The sequence below is a fragment of the Salvelinus alpinus genome, chromosome 13, assembly GCF_045679555.1.
Source record: "Salvelinus alpinus chromosome 13, SLU_Salpinus.1, whole genome shotgun sequence".
Taxonomy (NCBI): Eukaryota; Metazoa; Chordata; class Actinopteri; order Salmoniformes; family Salmonidae; genus Salvelinus; species Salvelinus alpinus.
This window is the reverse complement of record NC_092098.1, coordinates 2497994-2521639: the sequence shown is the minus strand read 5'-3', so window position 1 is coordinate 2521639 and position 23646 is coordinate 2497994. Positions and strand designations below refer to the sequence as shown.

General features: G+C 43.3%; 1 protein-coding gene across 1 annotated transcript; it reads right to left on the bottom strand.

Moving 5' to 3' along the window:
- Positions 1-216: 216 nt before the first annotated feature.
- On the bottom strand, positions 217-21979 carry LOC139538006 (elastin-like). The gene is made up of 21 exons (XM_071339931.1): positions 21718-21979; positions 21597-21623; positions 21188-21433; positions 20802-20900; positions 15565-15879; positions 15303-15383; positions 15133-15180; positions 14906-14968; positions 14765-14815; positions 11548-11610; positions 10296-10346; positions 9414-9824; positions 8976-9002; positions 6277-6747; positions 5694-5726; positions 5241-5564; positions 1543-1575; positions 1154-1420; positions 766-852; positions 576-605; positions 217-389 (listed from the first exon to the last, which is right to left on the bottom strand). The coding sequence occupies exons 1-21, from the start codon at positions 21977-21979 to the stop codon at positions 217-219; spliced, it is 3162 nt and encodes a 1053-aa protein (XP_071196032.1).
- Positions 21980-23646: the final 1667 nt, after the last annotated feature.

Here is a 23646-nt window from a genome sequence, read left to right as displayed (position 1 = left end):
GCCTTAAATCCAGATCCAGTACCGTAGCCTGCAGATCCCAACCAAACACACAGAGACCAGTGTCAGACATCAGAACATACTGATACAATACACTTACCCATTGGTCTTTCTCTATACTTATAAAGTACATTTCATGTACTTACCAACTTGTCTTCTATGTAAAGTAAAGGTCAGTGAAATGACCCAAACTAACCCATCTATATCCTCTCCACCCTCTCAGCTCTCCTCACACTTACCCCTTTTCCCCCAGGGAGAACCCCTGTACCCTCCTGGAAGCCCACCTGGCACCCTTCCTGATCCTGCTCCGCCCCCGGGTCCATAGCCACCTGGTCCGGCTCCATAGCCACCTGGTCCGGCTCCATAGCCACCTGGTCCGGCTCCATAGCCACCTTTGTATACAGAGTGTGTTAATATTTGGATGTGACGATATTGTATCATCTGTTTTGCTGGAATGTGGTGTTGCAGTGTGATTATATGTACACTTTTCAGTTGCTACTTAAATTGTGGTAGTGCAATAAGTAGCTTTGAGAGGAAAAGTCGATATTGGTGCTAAATAATAGGCAATATTTTCTCACCTGGTCCATAGCCACCTGGTACCCCTCCGACTAAGGAAGTAAGAGGTAATCCCCAGATCAAAGTTAGACATTTTCTGGACATCGATTCAACTTTATATTCCCTTAAAGGGATAGTTCACCCAAATTACAAAATACCATATTGGTTTCCTTGGACAACGTACGACCAGACTGACAAGACAAATAAACTCACATCCTTGTCCAGCTCCTCCTCCAAGGACCCCACCGGCCCCACCAGCACCTTGTCCGTATTTAGCAGCTTTTGATCCGGCTCCATATCCTGTAGAATCATAGCGACCCTTTTCACTACAGAATGTTGAACTCAAAACCAACAGAAAAAAACTGCCCAACCAATGCCATTATGTAGGAAGCTTGAAGCCCAACAAACAATGTTTTCACTGGAATACACAACAAGGATTCCCAATCAAATAATTCCCCCAAGTCCAACTATTATTAGTTGCCTTTATTTAACCAGGTAAATCATTGAGAACATAATCTCAACTAACAAGCACCGCTGCTTTGTAAATAGCCCCTATATCCCAACCTGTCCTAGGGAACCCCTGGCTCTGCTGTTGACTAACCTCTTCCAGGTCCATATCCGGCCCCAGGGACTCCTCCTGCTCCCTGACCGTACCCAGCTCCAGGCCCTGTTCCTGCTCCATACCCAGCACCAGGCCCAGCTCCGGTCCCGTATCCACCCCCAGGCACTCTTCCTCCTGCCCCTGCTTCCCCTGCTCCTAAGGCGCCTCCTGCCCCTGGTCCGTAGCCTCCTCCTGGCAGACCTCCTCCTGGGGCACCGAATCTCCCACCAAGGCCTCCACCCGGAGCTCCTCCACCTCCTCCTGGACCTGGCAGGACAACACAGGAGGGGTCAGGGGTTAGGGTTAGACAACATAAATATGGCAGCCATACTGTTTTGTTTCAAGGATTTTAACATAAATACTCTCCACAAAGAGAAAATAAGGATTACCGTATTTCAGAGACTTAGCCCCAGCAGGATATCCTGTGAGACAGAGCACATGATGGGAGACATTTAATGATGGGAGACACTTCGTTGGTCCTATACCAGTCAGTGTCAGAGGAAGGCCCTAAAAATGGTTGAAGACTCCAGCTACCCAAGTCATAGACTGTTCTCTCTGCTAACGCACGACAAGCGGTACCGATGCACCAAGTCTGGAACCAACAGGACTCTGAACAGCTTCTAGCCAAAAGACTGCTAAATAGTTAACCAATTAGCTATCCAGACTATCTGCATTGACCCTTTTTGCACTAACTCTCATCACATACACTGCAGCTGCTGCTGCTGCTTATTATCTATCCTGTTGCCTAGTCACTTTACCTCTACCTATACAGTGCCTTGCAAAAGTATTCATCCCCCTTGGTGTTTTTCCTATTTTGTTGCATTACAACCTGTATTTTAATGGATTTATATTTGGATTTCATGTAATGGACATACACAAAATATTCCAAATTGGTGAAGTGAAAAAAATGACTTGTTTCAAAAAAATAAACAACTGAAAAGTGGTGCGTGCATATGTATTCACCCCCTTTTCTATGAAGCCCCTAAATAAGATCTTGTGCAACCAATTACCTTCAGAAGTCACATACTTAGTTAAATAAAGTCCACCTGTCTGCAATCTAAGTGTCACATGATATCAGTATATATACACCTGTTCTAAAAGGCCCCAGAGTCTGCAACACCAATAAGCAAGACGCACCATGAAGACCAAGGAGCTCGCCAAACAAAAGTTGTGGAGAAGTACAGATCAGGGTTGGGTTATAAAAAAATATCTGAAACTTTGAACAACCCAGGGAGGAACATTAAATCCATTATTAAAAAATGGAAAGAATATGGCACCACAACAAACCTGCCAAGAGAGTGCCACCCACCAAAACTCACAGACCAGGCAAGGAGGGCATTAATCAGAGAGGCAACAAAGAGACCAAAGATAACCCGGAAGGAGCTGCAAAGCTCCACAGCGGAGATTGGAGAATCTGTCCATAGGACCACTTTAAGCCGTATACTCCAAAGAACTGAGCTTTACGGAAGAGTGGCCAGAAAAAAAACATTGCAAACACATTTTGTGTTCGCTAAAAGGCATGTGGGAGACTCCCCAAGCATATGGAAGCAGGTGCTCTGGTCAGATGAGACTAAAATTGAGCTTTTTGGCCATCAAGGAAAACGTTATGTCTGGCTCAAACCCAACACCTCGCATCACCCCGAGAACACCATCCCCACAGTGAAGCATGGTGGTGGCAGCATTTTCATCCACAGGGACTGGGAAACTGGTCAGAATTGAAGGAATGATGGATGGCGCTAAATACAGGGAATCTCGAGGGAAACCTGTTTCAGTCTTCCAGAGATTTGAGACTGGGACGGAGGTTCACCTTCCAGCTGGACAATGACCCTAAGCCTACAGCTAAAGCAATGCTCAAGTGGTTTGAGGGGAAACATTTAAATGTCTTGGAATGGCCTAGTCAAAGCCCAGACCTCAATCCAATTGAGAATCTGTGGTATGACTTAAAGATTGCTGTACACCAGCAGAACCCATCCAATTTGAAGAAGCTGGAGCAGTTTTGCCTTGAAGAATGGGCAAAAATCCCAGTGGCTAGATGTGCCAAGCTTATAGAGACATACCCCAAGAGACTTGCAGCTGTAATTCCTGCAAAAGGTGGCTCTACAAAGTATTGACTTAGGGGGGTGAATAGTTATGCAAGCGCAAGTTTTGTTTTTTTGTCTTATTTCTTGTTTGTTTCATAATAAAAAAGATTTAGTATCTTCAAAGTGGTAGGCATGTTGTGTAAATTAAATTATACAAACCTCCCCCAAAAAATCTATTTTAATTCCAGGTTGTAAGGCAACAAAATAGGAAAAATGCCAATGGTGGTGAATACCCTCGCAAGCCACTGTATGTACATATAAATCCAACATTGTTATCAGGAACTATTCCAAAAGTTAGAAAAACAGCTTATGTGCTGCCACTCCATAAGGCAGGGAAAGTAGTGAACTTGATAATTATCGTCCCATCTCCAGGCTTCCACGTCTAGCTAAGATTTTCAAATATTTGGTAAATATTCAACTTCACTCTTTTATATCTGAGAATGGTATTTGGAATATAAATCAATCTGGATTTAGGCCAGGGCACTGCACTATCACAGCAAGCACATTAGTTGTTAATGATATTGTCAATGCTTTAGACACTAAAATCAAATGTGCTGCTTTGTTTGTGGACCTGTCAAAAGCTTTTGATACTGTTGATCATGCTATTTTATTGAACAAGTTCTCCTAGATTGACCTGGGCTCTGATGCCTGCTCATGGTTTCATGATTAACTCAGTGACAGAACTCAGGCCATCTTGATTGATCCAAATTTCTTGAACATAAAGGTGTTCCACAGAAGTAGCTACCAGGAGCTGTTCTTTTCATCTGTAAAAAAATAAACATTTCATCAATATGCTGAATATACTACTATGTACGCAATTTCCCCGACTGCTGACCTGGCTGTGACAAGGCTACAGTTCGATTTTGTAGCTATACAGGAAGCCCTTACTGATTTTAAAACTTGCGCTTAATACGGGCAAAACTAAATGCATGCTGTTTTCAAGTTCTCGTAAGATTGTCTCTGCTGGATTACATCTTCACTCATTATCGGATGGTTCTATAAATCAAACAAGTCCCTGCATACAAATACCTTGGTGTGTCGATTGACAATGATTTAACATTAAAAAAAAACATATGAATGAGCTCGTTAAGAAGCTAAGATTAAAAGTGGGCTTTTTCTACAGAAACAGATCTTGCCTCTCTCTAGTCAGTAGGAAGCAGATTGTGCAGTCAACCTGTTCTTGATTATGGTGATACTATTTATCAAAGTGCAGCTGCCACTACTCTTAAACCCCTTGATGCACCCTTCGTTTTATCACAGGAGACAGTTTTATTACTAATCACTGCATTCTTTACCAAAGGTTGGCTGGACTGTTAAAGGTTAAAGTCACGTACAGTAGATCACATCATTACGCTCTTTTGTTTATAAAGCCCTGCTCCACAAGCTTCCAACTTACCTGCCTTTACTGTTAAGAATTAAAACTTCAAGTTATCAAACCCGTTCACAGGGTTAAATAACTCTGAAGTCTCCTTTGGTGTCTACAGAGTTAGGTAAATCAGCCTTTCATTTCCTTGTTTGGAATAATCTCCAAAATACGCTTTGATTGGATGCTTCTGTGTTCCTAGGGCAATTCAGACAACTGTCAGAGGATTTTTATAATGAAGAATGCATTTGTTTTAATTGATTGTGTTTTGTACCTTAATATGTTTTTAATGTGTATATTGTGTTTATTTATGTTAATCTATACTTGCCTATTGATACACTTGTTTTGTATGGTGCAGGGCTCACTTGTAAAAGAGACTTTAGTATCAATATGACTTCCCTGTTGAAATAAAGGTAAATAAATATATCTAACTAATTTACCTCGTACCCCGTGTATATAGACAAGTTATTGTTACTCATTGTGTATTTATTCCTTGTGTTATTATTTTTTCTATTATTTTTCTGTTTTTCTCTCTGCATTATTGGGAAGGGCCTGTAATGAAGCATTTCATTGTTAGCCTACACTTGGTTACGAAGCATGTGACAAATCATATTCGATTTTTTGACCCACTGGTTTAATGTACCTCCAGCACCAGGTCCGTAACCAGCACCACTACCAGGTAAACCAACTCCGGGTCTGTATCCACCACCAGGCACTCCACCAGCACCAAGCCCAGCTCCAGGCCCTGCTCCCTGGCCAAGTCCAGTCCCAGCACCCACTCCTGGTCCATAACCACCACCGGTTCCACGGCCAGGACCATAACCACCAGGGACACCTCCACCACCACCAAGCCCAGATCCGGGCACTCCACCCTGGCCTACTCCAGTCCCTGCTCCCCCTCCTGGTACTCCTCCAATGCTGGCTGCCTGTCCTCCTCCTGGGGTCCCAAGGACACCACTTAGCATACCTGTCAGTGGAGACATTGATTTTCCACTCTATTAAAGTATTATACCAGATGGTACTGTATGCATACAAATAAATATTTCAAAACGGAACTTTCAACTTTACAAAAGACAAGGATATTGGATTTACTCACCATATTTACGAGCTTTGGCATTTGCATCATATCCTGTAAAGGAGCACATTTATGAATTAAATATACATCCTGTTTTCTCTTTTGCAGAGCATTCTTGTCACTGAACAGGAATACAAAGGGATGCAAAGTCACTGAATACTGAATCACTTATAGCTGTGCCTCCAGCTCCTGTTCCTTGTCCTTCCCCAGCTTCACCTGGTTCATTGACTGAATGTCTATTTAATGTGTATATTTATGTTTATTTATACTTGCCTATTGATACACTTGATTTGTATGGTGCAGGGCTCATTTGTAAAAGAGACTTTAGTATCAATATGACTTCCCTGTTGAAATAAAGGTAAATAAATATATCTACATCATTTACCTCGTACCCCTGCACATTGACTTGGTATTGGTACCCCGTCTATATAGCCAAGTTATCGTTACTCATTTTGTATTTATTCCTTGTGTTATTATTTTTCTGTTTTTCTCTCTGCATTATTCTGAAGGGCCTGTAATTAAGCATTTCAGTGTTAGTCTACACCTGTTTACGAAGAATGTGACAAATCATATTCGATTTTTTTGACCCAATGGTTTAATGTACCTCCAACACCAGCACCAGGTCCGTAACCAGCACCACTACCAGGTAAACCATCTCCGGGTCTGTGCCCACCACCAGGCACTCCACCAACTCCTCCACTTGGTCCATAGCCGGCTCCACCTGGTCCATAGCCAGCTCCACCATGTCCTTCCCCAGCACCACCTGGTCCAACCCCTCCACCCGTTCCATAACTTCCAGCACTACCTGGTCCATAGCCACCAGGTCCAGCTCCACCTGGTCCATAGCCGGCCCCACCTGGTCCATAGCCGGCCCCACCTGGTCCAACTCCACCTCCAGGACCGAAGCTACCGCCAGGCCTGTAACCGCCTCCTGGTTCCCCTCCAGCCCCACCAGGCAGTCTTCCGGTTCCAATCCCAGATGCAGGTACTCCCTGGCTGAGCCCAGCACCAGCTCCCGCTGATGGACCTCCTCCTCCTAGACCACCACCAGCTCCAGTGCCTGCTCCACCCTGACCTGGAGAAAGGGAGGCAATGGTATTGTATGAAGAGTGCTTATACCTCAACAATTAGAGGACCAGTGATGGGGAGTAGTGAACTACATGTAGTTCAACTAGTAATTTAATTCCACTTTGCAGTAGCTTGGTGGTAGTTGAACTAAATTCAAATCTTGGTACTGTTTTCAGTAGTTAATAACTTTTTTTTGCCATGCAGTGGTGTACCTAACTACACACTATTCTAAATATATATATATATATATACACAGTTGAAGTCGGAAGTTTACATACGCTTTGGCTGGAGTCATTTAAACTAGTTTTTCAACCACTCCACAAATTTCTTGTAAATAAACTATAGTTTTGGCAAGTCGGTTAGGACATCTACTTTGTGCATGACACAAGTAATTTTTCCAACAATTGTTTACAGACAGATTATTTCACTTATAATTCACTGTGTCACAATTCCAGTGGGTCAGAAGTTTGCATACACTAAGTTGACTGTGCCTTTAAACAGCTTGGAAAATTCCTGAAAATTATGTCATGGCTTTAGAAGCTTCTGATAGGATAATTGACATCTTTTGAGTCAATTGGAGGTGTACCTGTGGATGTATTTCAAGGCCTACCTTCAAACTCAGTGCCTCTTTGCTTGACATCATAGGAAAATCAAAAGAAATCAGCCAAGACCTCTGAAAAATTATTGTAGACCTCCACAAGTCTGGTTAATTCTTGGGAGCAATTTCCAAACGCCTAAAGGTACCACGTTCATCTGTACAAACAATAGTATGCAAGTACTACAGCCGTCATACCGCTCAGGAAGGAGACGCATTCTGTCTCCTAGAGATGAACGCACTTTGGTGCGAAAAGAGCAAATCAATCCCAGAACAACAGCAAAGGACCTTGTTAAGATGCTGGAGGAGACAAGTACAAAAGTATCTATATCCACAGTAAAACGAGTTCTATATCGACATAACCTGAAAGCCCGCTCAGCAAGGAAGAAGCCACTGCTCCAAAACCGCCATAAAAAAGCCAGACTACGGTTTGCAACTCCACATGGGGACAAAGATCGTACTTTTTGGAGAAATGTCCTCTGGTCTGATGAAACAAAAATAGAACTGTTTGGCCATAATGACCATCGTTATGTAAGGAGGAAAAAGGGGGATGCTTGCAAGCCGAAGAACACCATCCCAACCGTGAAGCACGGTGGTGGCAGCATCATGTTGTGGGGGTGCTTTGCTGAGGGAGGGACTGGTGCACTTCAAAAAATAGATGGCATCATGAGGGAGGAAAATTATGTGGATATATTGAAGCTACATCTCAAGACATCAGTCAGGAAGTTAAAGCTTGGTCTCAAATGGGTCTTCCAAATGGACAATGACACCAAGAATACTTCCAAAGTTGTGGCAAAATGGCTTAAAGACAACAAAGTCAAGGTATTGGAGTGGCCATCACAAAGCCCTGACCTCAATCCTATAGAAAATGTGTCTGCAGAATTGAAAAAGTGTGTGCGAGCAAGGAGGCCTACAAACCTGACTCAGTTACACCAGTTCTGTCAGGAGGAATGGGCCAACATTCTTATTGTGGGAAGCTTGTGGAAGGCTACCCGAAACGTTTGACCCAAGTTAAACAATTTAAAGGCAATGCGACCAAGTACTAATTGAGTGTATGTAAACTTCTGACCCACTGGGAATGTGATGAAAGATATAAAAGCTGAAATAAATAATTCTCTCTACTATTATTCTGACATTTCACATTCTTAAAATAAAGTGGTGATCCTAATTGACCTAAGGTAGGGAATTTTTACTAAGATTAAATGTCAGGAATTGTGAAACTGAGTTTAAATGTATTTGGCTAAGGTGTATGTAAACCTCCGACTTCAACTGTATTTATAATAATAATAATAATATGGGTAAGTTTGCATTTAATAGACAAAATTACACATTCTGTTAACATCTGACTCCAGAGTGAATTATTCTTGCAATTTGTTGTCTGACATATCATATTTAGATATGATAATTTTTCCCAAAGTAGTTTGGATGTAGTGAACTACTTTTTCAAAGTAACTTTAGCTAAGTAAACTATACGTTTCTTAAGGGTAGCTTTAGTGTAGATTAACTTATTCCAGTGTAAAGTAATTGGTAGCTTGGTAAACTCTCTTTTCAGAGTTGCTTACCCAAAACTGAATAGGATGCAGACAGTTACCTTAAATAAATCATAGTTATGTGCTCTTGGTTTTGAAGCAAACTCTCACCATATTTGGCTGCCTTAGATCCAGCTCCTGTAAAATAGAGCGATGCAAGAAACTAAAATTAGCATTGGCATCAGATGAAATAACTTATCCTTCAAAAAATAAGAATATTTAAGTGGACTCCTTTTGTATTTCAAACGCCAAATGCGTAGCCATGCAGAGTGTAGGATGGGAGGTTGCCAGAAGGAGGGATCTGGTGGGGGGTAGGAGTGAGTGTACACAGATCTAGCACATTCTACACATGCATGATATGTAAGATATCATGTGGAAAGATAGGAGAATGCCTCCACACACTGTTTAGATGCTCTTAGAGTTTGTTGAGGACCAGATTCAATGTTTAAGTCAATATGGTCAAAAGTTTGCAACATCAAAACAGCTAGGAGTATTTAAAATCTTGGCAGCAAGTATTCTCCTTTCTTTTCCTTTATGTCTCTAACTCACCTCTGGGGTAGGCACCTCCTACACCTAGGCCAGCCCCTGGGTACCGCCCTCCACCTGGGTAACCCCCTGGGTATCCATACCCACCTGAGCCAGGGACGCCCCCTGCCCCAGGTACGCCTCCGGCTCCGCCCCCATAACCAGGTACGCCTCCTGCTCCGCCTCCGAATCCAGGTATGCCTCCTGCTCCACCTCCGTAACCAGGTACACCACCAGCTCCAACTCCATAACCAGGGACCCCATCTGCTCCAGGTACACCGCTAGGTACTCCTCCTGCTCCGGCCACGCCCCCTTGATGAGGTACACCACCAGCTCCAACTCCATAACCAGGGACCCCATCTGCTCCAGGAACACCGCTAGGTACTCCTCCTGCTCTGGCCATGCCACCTTGACGAAGTACACCTCCAGCTCCAGCTGGCCAAGGACAGACAGTTCTCATCTTTGACTCCAGACCACACTGAACCCCCAAACACCTAGGTCCCCCACACTACAAACACTTGAGTCCCCCCACATCACAAACTCCTGAGCCTCTCCATACCAAACACCTGAATCCCCCCAGACCACAAATACCTGAGTCTCCCCACACCACAAACAATAAAGTTTCCCTATTCCCCAAACACGTGAGTCTCCCCACACCACAAACACCTAGGTCCCCCACACCACAAACACTTGAGTCCCCCCACATCACAAACACCTGAGCCTTTCCACACCAAACACCTGAATCCCCCCCAGACCACAAACACCTGAATCATTCAATACCTGGGTAATAAAACCTGTTATGTCACCAAACGTACACTTACCATCCTAAGGACTAGTTCATATAGTCTTACCGTAAACCTACCAACTACCACCTTCCTAAAAGATGAATTATTAATTCAGTCTTACCATATTTAGCAGCAAGCTTTGCCTGGGAATTAGCTGATTTGCCTCCAGCCCCTAAAAATGGAAGAGAAGAAGAGGACAAAGAGGAGGAATGAAATAAGCAAAGAAAGAGAAATAGCAGGATAATAGATATGGATTGTGGATTGTTGTAGTAGTTTTCTAGTGTCCCAACCTGGTCTCAGAGCATTTCGTATTATTCTGTACGTAAATACGGGACCCTCAATTTATACTGAACAAAATGTCAAGTGTTGCTCCCATGTTTCATGAGCTGAAATAAAATATCTCAGAAATGTTTCATTTGCACAAAAAGCTAATTTCTCTCAAATGTTGTGCACAAATTTGTTTACATCCCTGTTAGTAATCCTTTGCCAAGATAATTCCATCCACCTGACAGGTGTGGCGCATAAAGGAGCTGATTAAACAGCATGATCATTACATTGGTGCACCTTGTGCTGGGGACAATAGATGGCCACTACAATGTGTAGTTTTGTCACAACACAATGCCACCAATGTCTCACATTTTGAGGAAGCATGCAATTGGCATGCTGACTGCAAGAATATCCACCAGAGCTTTCGCCAGGTAATTTAATGTTATTTTCTCTACCATAAGCCACCTTTAACGTAAATTTACAGAATTTGGCAGTACGTCCAACCGGCCTCACAAATGCAGACTACGTGTAACCACGCCAGCCCAGGATCTCCACATCCGGCCTCTTCACCTGTGGCATTGTCTGAGACCAGCCATCCAACTGAGTATTTCTGTCTGTAATAAAGCTGTTTTGTAGGGAAAAACTCATTCTGATTGGCTGGGCCTGGCTCCCTAGTGAGTGGGTCTGGCTCCCATGGCTGCGCCCCTGCCCAGTCATGTGAAGCTAGCTAACATTAGCTAGCTGGCTAACATTAACTAGGCTAGGGGTTAGGGTAAAGTTTATGAGTTAGGTTAAAGGGTTAGGGTTAGCTAAAAGGGTTCATGTTAGTGGTAGGGAAAGGGTTAGCTAACATGCTAAATATTTGAAAAGTTGCTAGCTAAAATGCTAAAGTTGTCCGTAACGAGATTCGAACTTGCAACTTTTGGGTTGATAGACATTCGCGTATTATGCTCACCCATCCACTCCGACCAATCACGCTACTTTCATTTTCACCTTAAGTCTCATGTAACCATACAAAACATAACATATCATACAAATTTGAATGCCCCAAATTTATGTTTACTATGTTACATCTAGTTTATGAGACCAGGCTGAGTGTCCAGTACCTCCAGATTTAGGTGATATGAGGGGATATCCACGGAACACTCCATGTAAACTCCCTCGGCCACCTGAGGAGAAAAATATACACTATGTACAATGTATTTATATATTAATGTACATGTAACTTCCAAAATAAAGGAAACACCAACATAAAGTGTCTTAATAGGGCGTTGGGCAACCACGAGCTGACAGAACAGCTTCAATGCATCTTGGCTTTGATTCTACAAGTGTCTGAATTCTATTGGAGGGATGTGACCATTCTTTCACGAGAAATTCCATCATTTTATGTTTTGTTGATGGTGGTTGAAAACGCTGTGTCAGGTGCCGCTCCAGAATCTTCCATACGTGCTCAATTGGGTGGAGATCTGAGACACACACACACTATGCTCTTATGCTCCTTAGAGACCCCTCTTTCAAAATCTCTTCTTCTAGCCATGGTAGACAAAATAATGGACAACTGGAACATTTTTATAAATGATCTTACGCATGATGGGATGTTAATTGCTTAATTAGCTCAGGTGTCACACCTGTGTGGAAGCACATGCTTTCAATATACTTTGTGTCCCTCATTTACTCAGTGTTTCCTTTATTTTGCCAGTTACCTGTATATTAATGCACAAGGTGAGTGTTTATATAGAGTACATAAGGTGAGCTACAAAAGTATTGCACTTTCGATTTGAAATGATACAATGATTTTAAGGTTCAGACTGTCAATTTTAATTTGAGGGTATTTTCATCCATAGCAGGTGGAACGTTTAGAAATTACAGCACCTTTTGTACATAGTCCCTGCATTTTAGGGGTCGGAAACTATGGGGACAAATTCACTTATATATGTATTAAAGTAGTAAAAAGTTAAGTATTTGGTCCAATATTCGTAGTACGCAACATCAAGTTTGTGACTTTACAAATTTGTTGGATGCATTTGCTGTTTGCTTTGGTTGTGTTTCAGATTATTTTGTGCCCAATACAAATTAATGGTAAATAATGTATAGTGAGAAAGTTAGACACACAAATATCATACCACCAAGACATGCTAACATCTCCCATTACAAAAACAAGGGAGATTAGCATTTTATATTGTTGGGGGGGGGGGGGTATGAAATTGTGCATCTGTAACTTTCTCACTCATCATTATTCACCATTCATCAGGACTATCCGTAATCATGCTAGCATCCACATTAATATAGAAGTGTTTAGAAACATATGATATTCTTATTACAATAAAAGTGACTCCAAAATGACACAATACATTATTTACCATTAATTTCTGTTGGAAACAAAATAATCTGAAACAACTAAAACAAACAGTAAATGCATCGAACAAAAACGTAAGTTTTGCTACTTTAATACACATATACAATGCAGTAGAAAAATATTCAGACCCCTTGTCTTTTTCCACATTTTGTTACATTACAGCCTAATTCTAAAATGGATTAAATCGTTTTCCCCCCTCATCAATCTACACACAATAGCCCATAATGACAAGCAAAAACAGGTTTTTAGAAATGTTTGCAAATTTATAAAAAAAAAAACATGAAATAATCACATTTACTTAAGCATTCAGACCTTTTACTCAGTACTTTGCTGAAGCAGCTATGGCAACGATTACAGCCTCGAGTCTTCTTAGGTATGACGCTACAAGCTTGGCATACCTGTATTTGGGGAGTTTCTCCCATTCAACTCTGCAGATCCTCTCAAGCTCTGTCAGGTTGGATGGGGAGCGTCGCTGCACGGCTATTTTCAGGTCTCTCCAGAGATGTTCGATCGGGTTCAAGTCTGAGCTCTGGCTGGGCCACTCAAGGACATTCAGAGACTTGTCCCGAAGCCACTCCTGCGTTGTCTTGGCTGTGTGCTTAGGATCGTTGTCCTGTTGGAAAGTGAACATTCACCCCAGTCTGAGGTCCTGAGCACTCTGGAGCAGGTTTTCATCGAGGATCTCTCTATACTTTGCTCCGTTCATCTTTCCCTCGATCCTGACTAGTCTCCCAGTCCCTGCCGCTGAAAAACATCCCACAACATGATGCTGCCACCACCATCCATCACCATAGGGATGGTGCCAGGTTTCCTCTGGCACCATGGGACACTTGGCATTCATGCCAAAGAGTTCAATCTTGGTTTCATCAGAACAGAGAATGTTGTTTCTCATGGTCTGAGAGTCCTTTAGGTGCCTTTTGGCAAACTCCAAGTGGGCTGTCATGTGCCTTTTACTGAGGAGTGACTTCCGTCTGGCCACTTTACCATAAAGGCCTGATTGGTGGAGTGCTGCAGATATGGCTGTTCTTCTGGAAGGATCTCCCATCTCCACAGAGGAACTCTGGAGCTCTGTCAGAGTGACCATCTGGTTCTTGGTCATCTGGTTTTCCCTGACCAAGGCCCTTCTCCCCCGATTGCTCAGTTTGGCCGGGCGGCCAGCTCTAGAAAGAGTCTTGGTGGTTCCAAACTTCTTCCATTTAGGAATGATGGAGGCCAATGCTGCAGATATTTTTTGGTACCGTTCCCCAGATCTGTGCCTCGACACAATCCTGTCTCAGAGTGCTACAGACAATTCCTTCGAGCTCATAGCTTGGTTTTTATGCACTGTCAACTGTGGGACCTTATATATATACATGTGTGTGCCTTCCAAATCATGTCCAATCAATTGAATTTACCACAGGTGGACTCCAATCAAGTTGTAGAAACCTCTCAAGGATGATCAATGGAAACAGGATGCACCTGAGCTCAATTTCGAGTATCATGGCAAAGGGTCTGAATACTTATGTAAATAATGTATTTCTGTTTTTGATTTTTAATCAATTCTTTTTTCGCTTTGTCATTATGGTGTGTTGTATGCAGATTGATGAGGACATTTTTTTATTTAATCCATTTTAGAATAAGGCTGTAACGTAGCAAGATGTGTAAAAAGATAAGGGGTCCGAATACTTTCCAAATGCACTGCAAGTGAATTTGTCCCAATAATTTTGGTCCCCTAAAATATGGGGAGGGCGATGTACAAAAGGTGCTGTTATTTATAAACGTTTCACCCGACATGGATGAAAATACCCTCAAATTAAAGCTGACAGTCTGCCCTTTAAGATTAACCTCCTATCATTTTAAGTGCTGGAGTACAGAGCCAAAACAACAACATAAATGTCACTGTTTCAATACTTGGAGCTCAATGTATATTCACGTCTTATAAAATCAATTATAACACTGTTGTCCCTCTCTGTTTGATAAACCCTTACCTCCAGCTCCAGTGCCAGCTCCAACTCCACCCTGGCCCAGCACACCTGCCCCTGTAGGAAAGACGAGACCAAGGTCAACAGGGTGCAGAATTAGGTTAGGGGTCAAAGGTCAGTAGTTCAACAGGTGGATGACAGACTCACCTGTCTGGGGAGCAAGTCCGGATCCAGTGGCAACACCTGGAAGAACCCCACGCCCTCCGAAACCTAAACACAATAATGGAGGAGAAATGAGAGAGCACCAAAGCAAAGTTTTGCGAAAAGCAGACATGTAAAGTATTGCAACGTATCTCAGCTCAGACATGTAAAGTATCTCAGCTCATCTAATCTCACAACATATCAACCAAATCAGAACATCTTGCCAGACATACCTTGACTAGGTACTATTCCACCTTGATAGAGTCCAGGTACTCCAACACCTGTGTTGATAAAGTAAGGAATATATGACAAAACAAAACTACTGTATATTGAGATAAAACTACTACCTTTACATCTGTACTGCAGTAAGATATGGAGTTGGCCTCTGGGACTTGTAGTTTACCTGGCACTTGTTTGTTGGCCTTCCAACCGCTCTTCTCTCTAGCTCCACCCCCAGGGACTCCAGTCTGTGGAAGTACTGGTGCTGCAACAATATATATCATTCATCTTAATGAGGTGTATTGTACTGCATATCTTCTCCCTTCATTTCCCACTCAGTCTAATTTATATACTTTACACAATGAAATAGTGTTCAGCCTCACTCTGTTTTTTTGCATGTTCTCTGTGGATGTAGTAGTTCTCGGGTTTGATAAACCCTTACTAACCTCCAGCTGGTACTGCTGCGCCACCAGGCCCAAAACCACCAAGGCCAACTCCACCTGCGCCACTTGGCCCAGTCCCTGCGCCACCAGGACCATATCCACCTGCGCCACCAGGTCCCGTTCCTGCGCCACCAGGCCCAGTTCCTGCACCACCAGGCCCATGTCCACCTACGCCACCAGGCCCATGTCCACCTACGCCACCATGCCCATGTCCACCTACGCCACCAGGCCCATGTCCACCTGCGCCACCAGGCCAATGTCCACCTGCGCCACCAGGCCCATATCCACCAGCACCACCAGGCCCATATCCAACTCCTCCTAGTGTACTTCCTGCTCCTAATACAGATGAAAAAGGGTGAGAGAAATGCACAGAACAATCCGGCAATAGCCAGGTGGCCATAAAGAGCTGACCAAACTCTGTATACTTATGACATATGGCTCTGGTCATTCCACCCCTAGCCCCATCCTCCCAGATCCTGTACCTGTTTTGGGAGGTTTCTGGCCTGCCCCCTCCCCTCCAGCTCCAGGGTACAGAACACCAGCAGCACCAGCGTAGCCTCCTCCAGGTCTGTATCCATCTCCTTGGCCGGCTCCAAGACCTTGGCCTGCTCCAAGTCCTCCAGCCCCCTGACCTGAACCTCTGGATCCCAGTCCCCCAGCTGCGAGGCCTCCATACCCTGATGGGAACACAGTATAGACATAATGTTTTGATGTGTTACATGAATCCAACACATGACGGCATCATTAAATTGTGGCCTCTCCCTGCCCCGAGGCCTCCATAGCCTAATGGGAACACAGGAGGAATTATGTTTTATATGAATCACATGATGGCATTTTTGCATTGTGGGCACATTTTTCTGAGGTTAATGTAAAATACATTTTAAATAACACTTCAAAAATGGAACATTGAGAATAATGTTCTAAAAACATACTGGGTATATAAGGGTTTAGTGCTTGAATTAAATCCAAGCCCGGCTCCAAGCCCTGGAGTACGAAGCACTCCCCTCCTTTGGCCACTTACATTACAGCATCCAGTTTAATTCCCAGGTGTATTACAGTGTTCAGTGTTTCCGAACTGGTTTGCCCCCGGGACCCAAATTAAACCAGGTTGTCTCAGTTTCAACCCAATAATAGCATTGCAAATTTTTTAAATAATAATCGTCAAGATACAATCTGGAAAACATTTTTCATTGTTATATTTTAAAGTATTTCAAATAGTGTTTGAACCCAGGTCTGTGGCCCACTTTCTATCTCAGGGTCTAAAGCAGGGGTCTCCAGCAGGTGGATCATGAGCTACCAGTAGCTCGCAGCCCACCTATGAGTAGCTCACCAAACAATTCTGAAAGCATATGCAATTTTTTATGTAATCCATCGCAAACTGTCATAAACAAATCACACAAGTATCTGACACTGCAAGCTCCCAGCTACTGTCTAATCAACGCAACATTGACGCAACACTGACGTTATCCCACCCCTGGTTAGCCACTATTGGCTTAAAAAGCCAAACCTATGAAAATATCTGCCCATTCATTACCAGCAATATAGCCCCTGTCTGTCTGTATGGTGTGCGCATTTGTCTATCACTCCGTGTGTAGCCAGTTGATGTTATAACCATCTTGTGGGGTGACAGAAATACTTTCCCCAAAACCTTCTCAATTAAATGTTAACTGCAAAGTCAACTCGGTCTCAGAGCATTTTGTATTATTCTGTACATAAATCTGAGACACTCCATTTAGTATGATGTTATGTTTCATATGGTATGTATTAATTTCTGGATGTCCACCACCCATTTTGTATGATATCTTACGAATTACAATTCATGTTATATGTGACAAATATTTGCAAAATGTACAATATGTTACAAATTTGCAAAACGTACTACATGTTAAGAATTTGCAAAAGGTATGACATGTTACGAATTCTAGCTAGGTGGCTAGATGGCTCACGTTAGCTAGGCTAGTCTTAGGGGTTAGGGTTAAGGTTACGTTTAGGAGTTAGGTTAAAGGCTTACGGTTAGGATTAGGGGAAGGGCTAGCTAAAAGGGTTAAGGTTAGGGTTAGGGGAAGGGTTAGCTAAAATGGTTAAGGTTAGGTTCAGGGGAAGCATTAGCTAACACGCTAAGTAGTTGCAAAGTAGCAAAAAAAAAGTAAGTACTTGAAAAGTTACTAATTAGCTAAAAATGCTAAGGTTGTCCATGATGAGATTCAAACTCACAACCTTTGGGTTGCTGGACGTACGCATTATATGCTTACCATCCACCCCAACCAACCACCTTTCTTTTGTTTTTGCGTTAAGTAACCATCTGTCTCATGTAACCATACCAAAAGTAACATATCATACTAATGTGAGTGCCGGATTTACATTTACTATGTTATGTCTAATCTGTGAGACTAGGCTGGCAAAGTAGGCTTACCTGGCAGAAGTTTATCATGAGTTAGTATACCATTTGTATCTATTATTTCTTATTTGCAAACTTTGCCATGAAATGAGCAGCAGCAGTACAGACCCGTCGCTAGACCGGCACAATACAAGGCACATTCCTCACTCGCTAGGTGCACAGTTAAAGGATCAGATGCACAATTAAAGGGAAAATCAATTCCTTCAGGCCTAAAAATGTTTTTCTTCTAATGTGATTTAAACATTTACATGGACTCAGAACATCCAATTTCATTGTTTCTCTATGAACAATTGTAATTTTGGGAGTGAAAAAAATTCTAATTATAAAACCTGAAAAAATAAATCTGCTAAAACATCATTTTGGAAAAAAATTCTAATTTTATAGGGCCCCCCTTAAAGTTGTTTTTTAAGCCTTATTTTACCAGGTATATTGACAGAAAACATGGTGCACTACTTTCTCTTATACACTAAGGACCTGAGGAAGAGTTGCATGGGAGAGGAGCAGAGAAGAATGTGCCTATTTAAAAGCTAGAAAAAAATGTACTCACAACGTTTAATTTTTTAAAGTAGCTCTCATGCTAGAAAAGGTTGGAGACCTCTGGTCTAAAGGGTGGAACATCTAACTAAAGGTTCCAAAAAGCCGGGTCATAAGCATCGAGAACTGCTCCTCGGATAACATCATCAACAATCCTCATTCTATATAAGCTGTGTGTGTGCGTGGGTGTGCGTGCATGTATGTGTGTGTGCATGTTCGGTGTGCATACAACTCAAATAACAACCCCAGACTTCAGTCGTGTCTGAGGAAATTAAATAATGGATAACTTGATCCATTTCCTGCTTTCACTTATGCAGGAAAATACAATTAAAGCATGTGATGTATCAGAAATTGTGTAATGGAATGTAATCAACCTAAAGTATTGTCATAAAATTCTAAATACAGTTTATATAGACATTTTCAGTCTAAACAGACTATAAATGTCTCAGATTTTGTTTCTCGGAAAGCTGTGTTATTATATGATATATGCATGTATATATGATATGATATACACTCAACGGCCAGTTTATTGGGTACACCACCCAGTTCACAAAAATGTAGCACTCCTACAGACAGTGGCCGTGGCTTGCTATGTAAAGCAGGCAGGCAGGCAGGCAGGCATTCAGTTACTCTTTGATTGAACATTAGAATGAGCGTGGTATGATCGTCGGTGCAAGGCGTGCCGGAACCAATAGCTCAGAAACGGCCACCCTCCTGGGCTTTTCACGCAAGACAGTGTCTAGGGTTTACCGAGAATGGTGCAACAAACCAAAAAAATCCAGTCAGCGGCAGACCTGTGAGCAAAAACAGATTGTTGATGAGACAAGTCAATGGAGAAGTATCGTGCTAGGTAACAGATGGACCACAAACAGACAAATAACGGCGCACAGTGGTGTGTAGAACACACAACTCGTCAGTCCTTGTCATGGATGGGCTATTGCAGCAGACGACCACACCGGGTTCCACTCCTATCAGCTAAAAACAAGAAGAAGCGGCTCCAGTGGGCACGCGATCACCAACACTGGACAATTAAAACAGTGCCTGGTCCAATGAACCCCGGGTTCTGTTGCGTCATGCTTATGGCAGATTCAGGATTTGGCGTAAGCAGCATCAGTCCATGGACCCATCCTGCCTGGTGTCAACGGTACAGGCTGGCAGCGGTGGTGTACTGGTGTGGAGAATGTTTTCCTGGCACACTTTGGGTCCCTTGAAACCAATTGAGCAACGATTGAACGCCACAGTGTATCTGAACATTGTTGCTGACCAAACCCAATTGAGCATCTTTGAGATGAGATGGAATGGGCTGTTCACAGCATGAATGTACCGCTGTCAAATCTACAGCATGGACCAACATCCCTGTGGAACTTTTCCAACACCTTGTAAAAGCCATGTCCCGAAGAATTCAGACTGTTCTGTAGGCAATGGGTGTACCTAATAAACTGACCATGGAGTGTATATGTATATGAGATATCATATATATGAGGAGTACTTGTTTAATTTAAAAATCTAAGTCCTACAGATGTAGGATCTTAATTTGAGACAGTTTGCTACAGCAGGAAAATAATCCTGCAGCAACAGGATATTTGAATTATTACGTGAATTATAATTAATATAACTTTTTGTAGGGGTCGATACATTTTCCATTAGGGCAAAACAAGTCTGAAATTTCAAAGTTGAAATTACAAACTTTAGAAGCCCTTTTAAAACTCCTGTGCAGGAAAATGATCAGCAACAAAACAGTGAGCAAATGAAGATCCTACAGTACATCTGTATCATCAACTGATTTCAGCCAATGTATGGCTGTGGATTGACTGCATTGCTTGAATGGAATGTTGGCGTATTGGCAATTCATTTGAAAAATTTATGGAATCATTACTCTAAAACTGTGGTTCCCTAGCTAACACACATACAATGCAGATCAATTATTAACATTCATTGTTTTACACAATATCTTATCTCAGCACTGGCAAACCATGGTTAACAAACTCCCTGACCAACATGGCTGACCTTTGGACCATCATAAGAAGGTTCATGTCCATTCTAATAATCTAATTCCTAATTCTATGGATGCTAGTGCATAAAGATGGTCACATGGCTTTGGCTTTACTCCATTACAGCAGCCACAGACTTTGTCATCATTAATAGCACCCAAAGACGCACCTAGTAGCAAGTTACAGCATATCAGACTCATGGGCTAAACGAGTTAGGCCATACACCCTACCAGCTCCAAGTGCGTCTCCTTGTCCGCCAGCTCCAAGACCACCACTAAAACCACCTGGACCAGCTCCACCTTGGCCAACACCAGAACCAGGCCCATATCCTCCTGGTCCAGCTCCACCTGGTCCATAGCCTCCAGCTCCTAATCCAGCCCCCTGTCCCCCAGGACTGCGACCTACATAGCCAGGTCCTGGGGATTAAACACAAGAAATACAGACTCAAACAGACAAAAACACACACATCTCAAAGGTCTACTGTACATAGAGACAAGATCCACACACATCTGTTTTGGAAGGCATCCCACTGGCTCCTGTAGAAAGATGGAGAAACAGCAGAGGTATACCAGAGGCCATAAGATCAGGTTGTACTGCATGAGTTAGTGTGACTCCCAAAACGCACCCAGCTATGGGCAAAAGTAGTGCACTATTTAGGGAATATGGTGCCCTTTGGGAACACGGCCGGTATCTTTGACTGTACTCCATCTGTAAACCTCAGGGTTCTTTACCTGTTCCATCGGGTCCATAACCACCAGCAAAAACTCCAGGACCAGCTCCCCCAGGACCAAGACCAACACCAAGCCCATAGCCACCTGGTCCAGCACCAGCTCCACCTGGTCCATAGCCACCTGGTCCAAAACCTCCAACACCCAGTCCAGCCCCCTGTCCTCCAGGATCTCTACCACCGTAGCCAGCTCCTGGAGATCAAGATTGACTGCATCATCCTCTTGATAACAACAAACAGGCTTAAAAGCTTGAGGAGGGTCTTTGTCATGTGTAGTGTTCATTTAGATATACGGAGGAAATAGACTGCCATTGAAAAAGCAAGTCAATAGTTTGTGAGCCCTAAAAGAAGTCTAGGGCAGACCTGAACTGTCTATGTCGCTCACCTGCCTTCTCTGGCTTTCCTCCAGCTCCTGTGGAAACACAACAATCATCAAAAATACATTTCTGTAAAATTAACTGAAATGAGTAATAATTGATCAGATGATCAAATCAAGAACCTCATACCTGCTCCAAGGCCTCCGGCACCTAGACCACCGCCAAGTCCGTAACCACCACCAAGACCTCCAGCCACAGCTCCGCCCTGACTAAGACCAGCACCAGGCCCATAACCACCTGGTCCAGCCCCAGCTCCACCTGGTCCATAACCTCCTGGTCTGACTCCTGGTCTAAGACCTCCTCCTCCCAGACCTCCAGCTCCTAGTCCAGCCCCCTGTCCTCCAGGACCCCAACCTCCATTGCCAGCTCCTGGAGAGGAAGACTCAAGCATCAGTACCACAGCTGAATCTGTCCATTACATCCAGGGCCGGATTACAGAAGGGGCACGCAGGGCACGGGCCCCCAGATACCATATGATAGCAACATTTGTAGAATTGCAGGAAATTACCTTTAAAACTATAAAAAAAACTCTCTCAGCATTATGGAAAAATGTTTAGTATAGCAGGAAATTTGCTTTAAATCTGCCCTAGCCCACTCCCCCCACAAATATCCCTGGGGCCCCAAATGCAGTAGTTCGGCCCTGATTACAGCTCTAAGCCAAGAAAATACCAATATAACAAACACAAACAGGGAGTAGCTCATACCATACCTGCTCCAAGGCCTCCAGCTCCTAAACCACCGCCATGTCCATAACCTCCTGGCCCGGCCCCAGCTCCTTCTGGTCTAACTCTTCCTTCCCCCAGACCTCCAGTCCCCAGTCCTCCTTGGCCTTGGCCTACAACCTGACCACCATAGCCAGCTGCAAGATACAATGGTCATATCAACAGAATTACATCCCAACAAATGAAAACACAGATATTTGTTTAATCGAAGGGTTAGTAGGGTTAATTTTTTCTTAAAGTTAACAAAGGGTTGGTAACAGGTTGATTGGTCGGCTATTTGAGCCAGTAAAGAGGGCTTTTCTATCCTTAGGTAGGGGAATAACTTTTGCTTCCCTCCAGGCCTGAGGGCACACACCTTCTAGTAGGCTTAAATTGAAGATATGGCAAATAGCAGTTGATAGTTTAATGTTCTCCCTTACCTCCCGTCTTCCCTGGCTTGGTGTAACCTCCACCGGCTCCAGGGCCAAAGCCTGCACCACCTGGACCAGCGCCAGCTCCACCTACACCTCCTGGTCCAACTCCAGCTCCGCCACCAGCCTCATATCCGGTTCTTGCTCCACCTGGCCCATATCCAGTGCCTGCACCACCAGGCCCAAAACCTGTGCCAGCTCCACCTGGTCCAAATCCAGCTCTGACTCCTGCTCCAGCTCCTAATCCAGCCCCAGCTCCTTCACCTACACCAGCAGGTATGTACACACCTGGAACACAGCACAACCATGTTAAACCACTGTATACACACAACTAAAGCACACACCTGAAACATAGCATAACCAGTACTGGTCCTGGAGAGTTACAGGGAGTCCAGGCTTTTGTTCCAGTCCAGCACCAAAATCAATCATCAAGTGAGGTATGGGATTGAGTTTGTGTTCAGGGACATTTCTGTATTGTGATAAAAAAAAAAATAGATTGTGTGTTTGATTGCCAGATTGATTGGTTGACTGGTGGGTTGATTGATTGTCTGTGAGAGCATGACACATTGTAAGACTTTAATAGGAATATGATAAACATTGCCCTTGGCAGCAACACTGATGACCAATAAGAAAAATAGAGGAAGGACTTTCTCTTCTGGCTCAGTTCCTTCTTCCCATTCTTCATTCCTTCAGTCCACAGTGGACGGCTGATTTCATAACCATGTACATCTTAAATACAAAGGGCTTGGCCTTAAATGGTTCTGTCTGCGTTTACACAGACAGAACAATTCTGATATTTTTTACACTAATTGGTCTTTTTACCAATCAGATCAGCTCTGAAAAAGAGCTGATGTGAAATCATCTGATGCGATTGGTCAAAAAAGATCAGAATTGGGCTGTCTGTGTAAACACAGGCTGTATTAAAT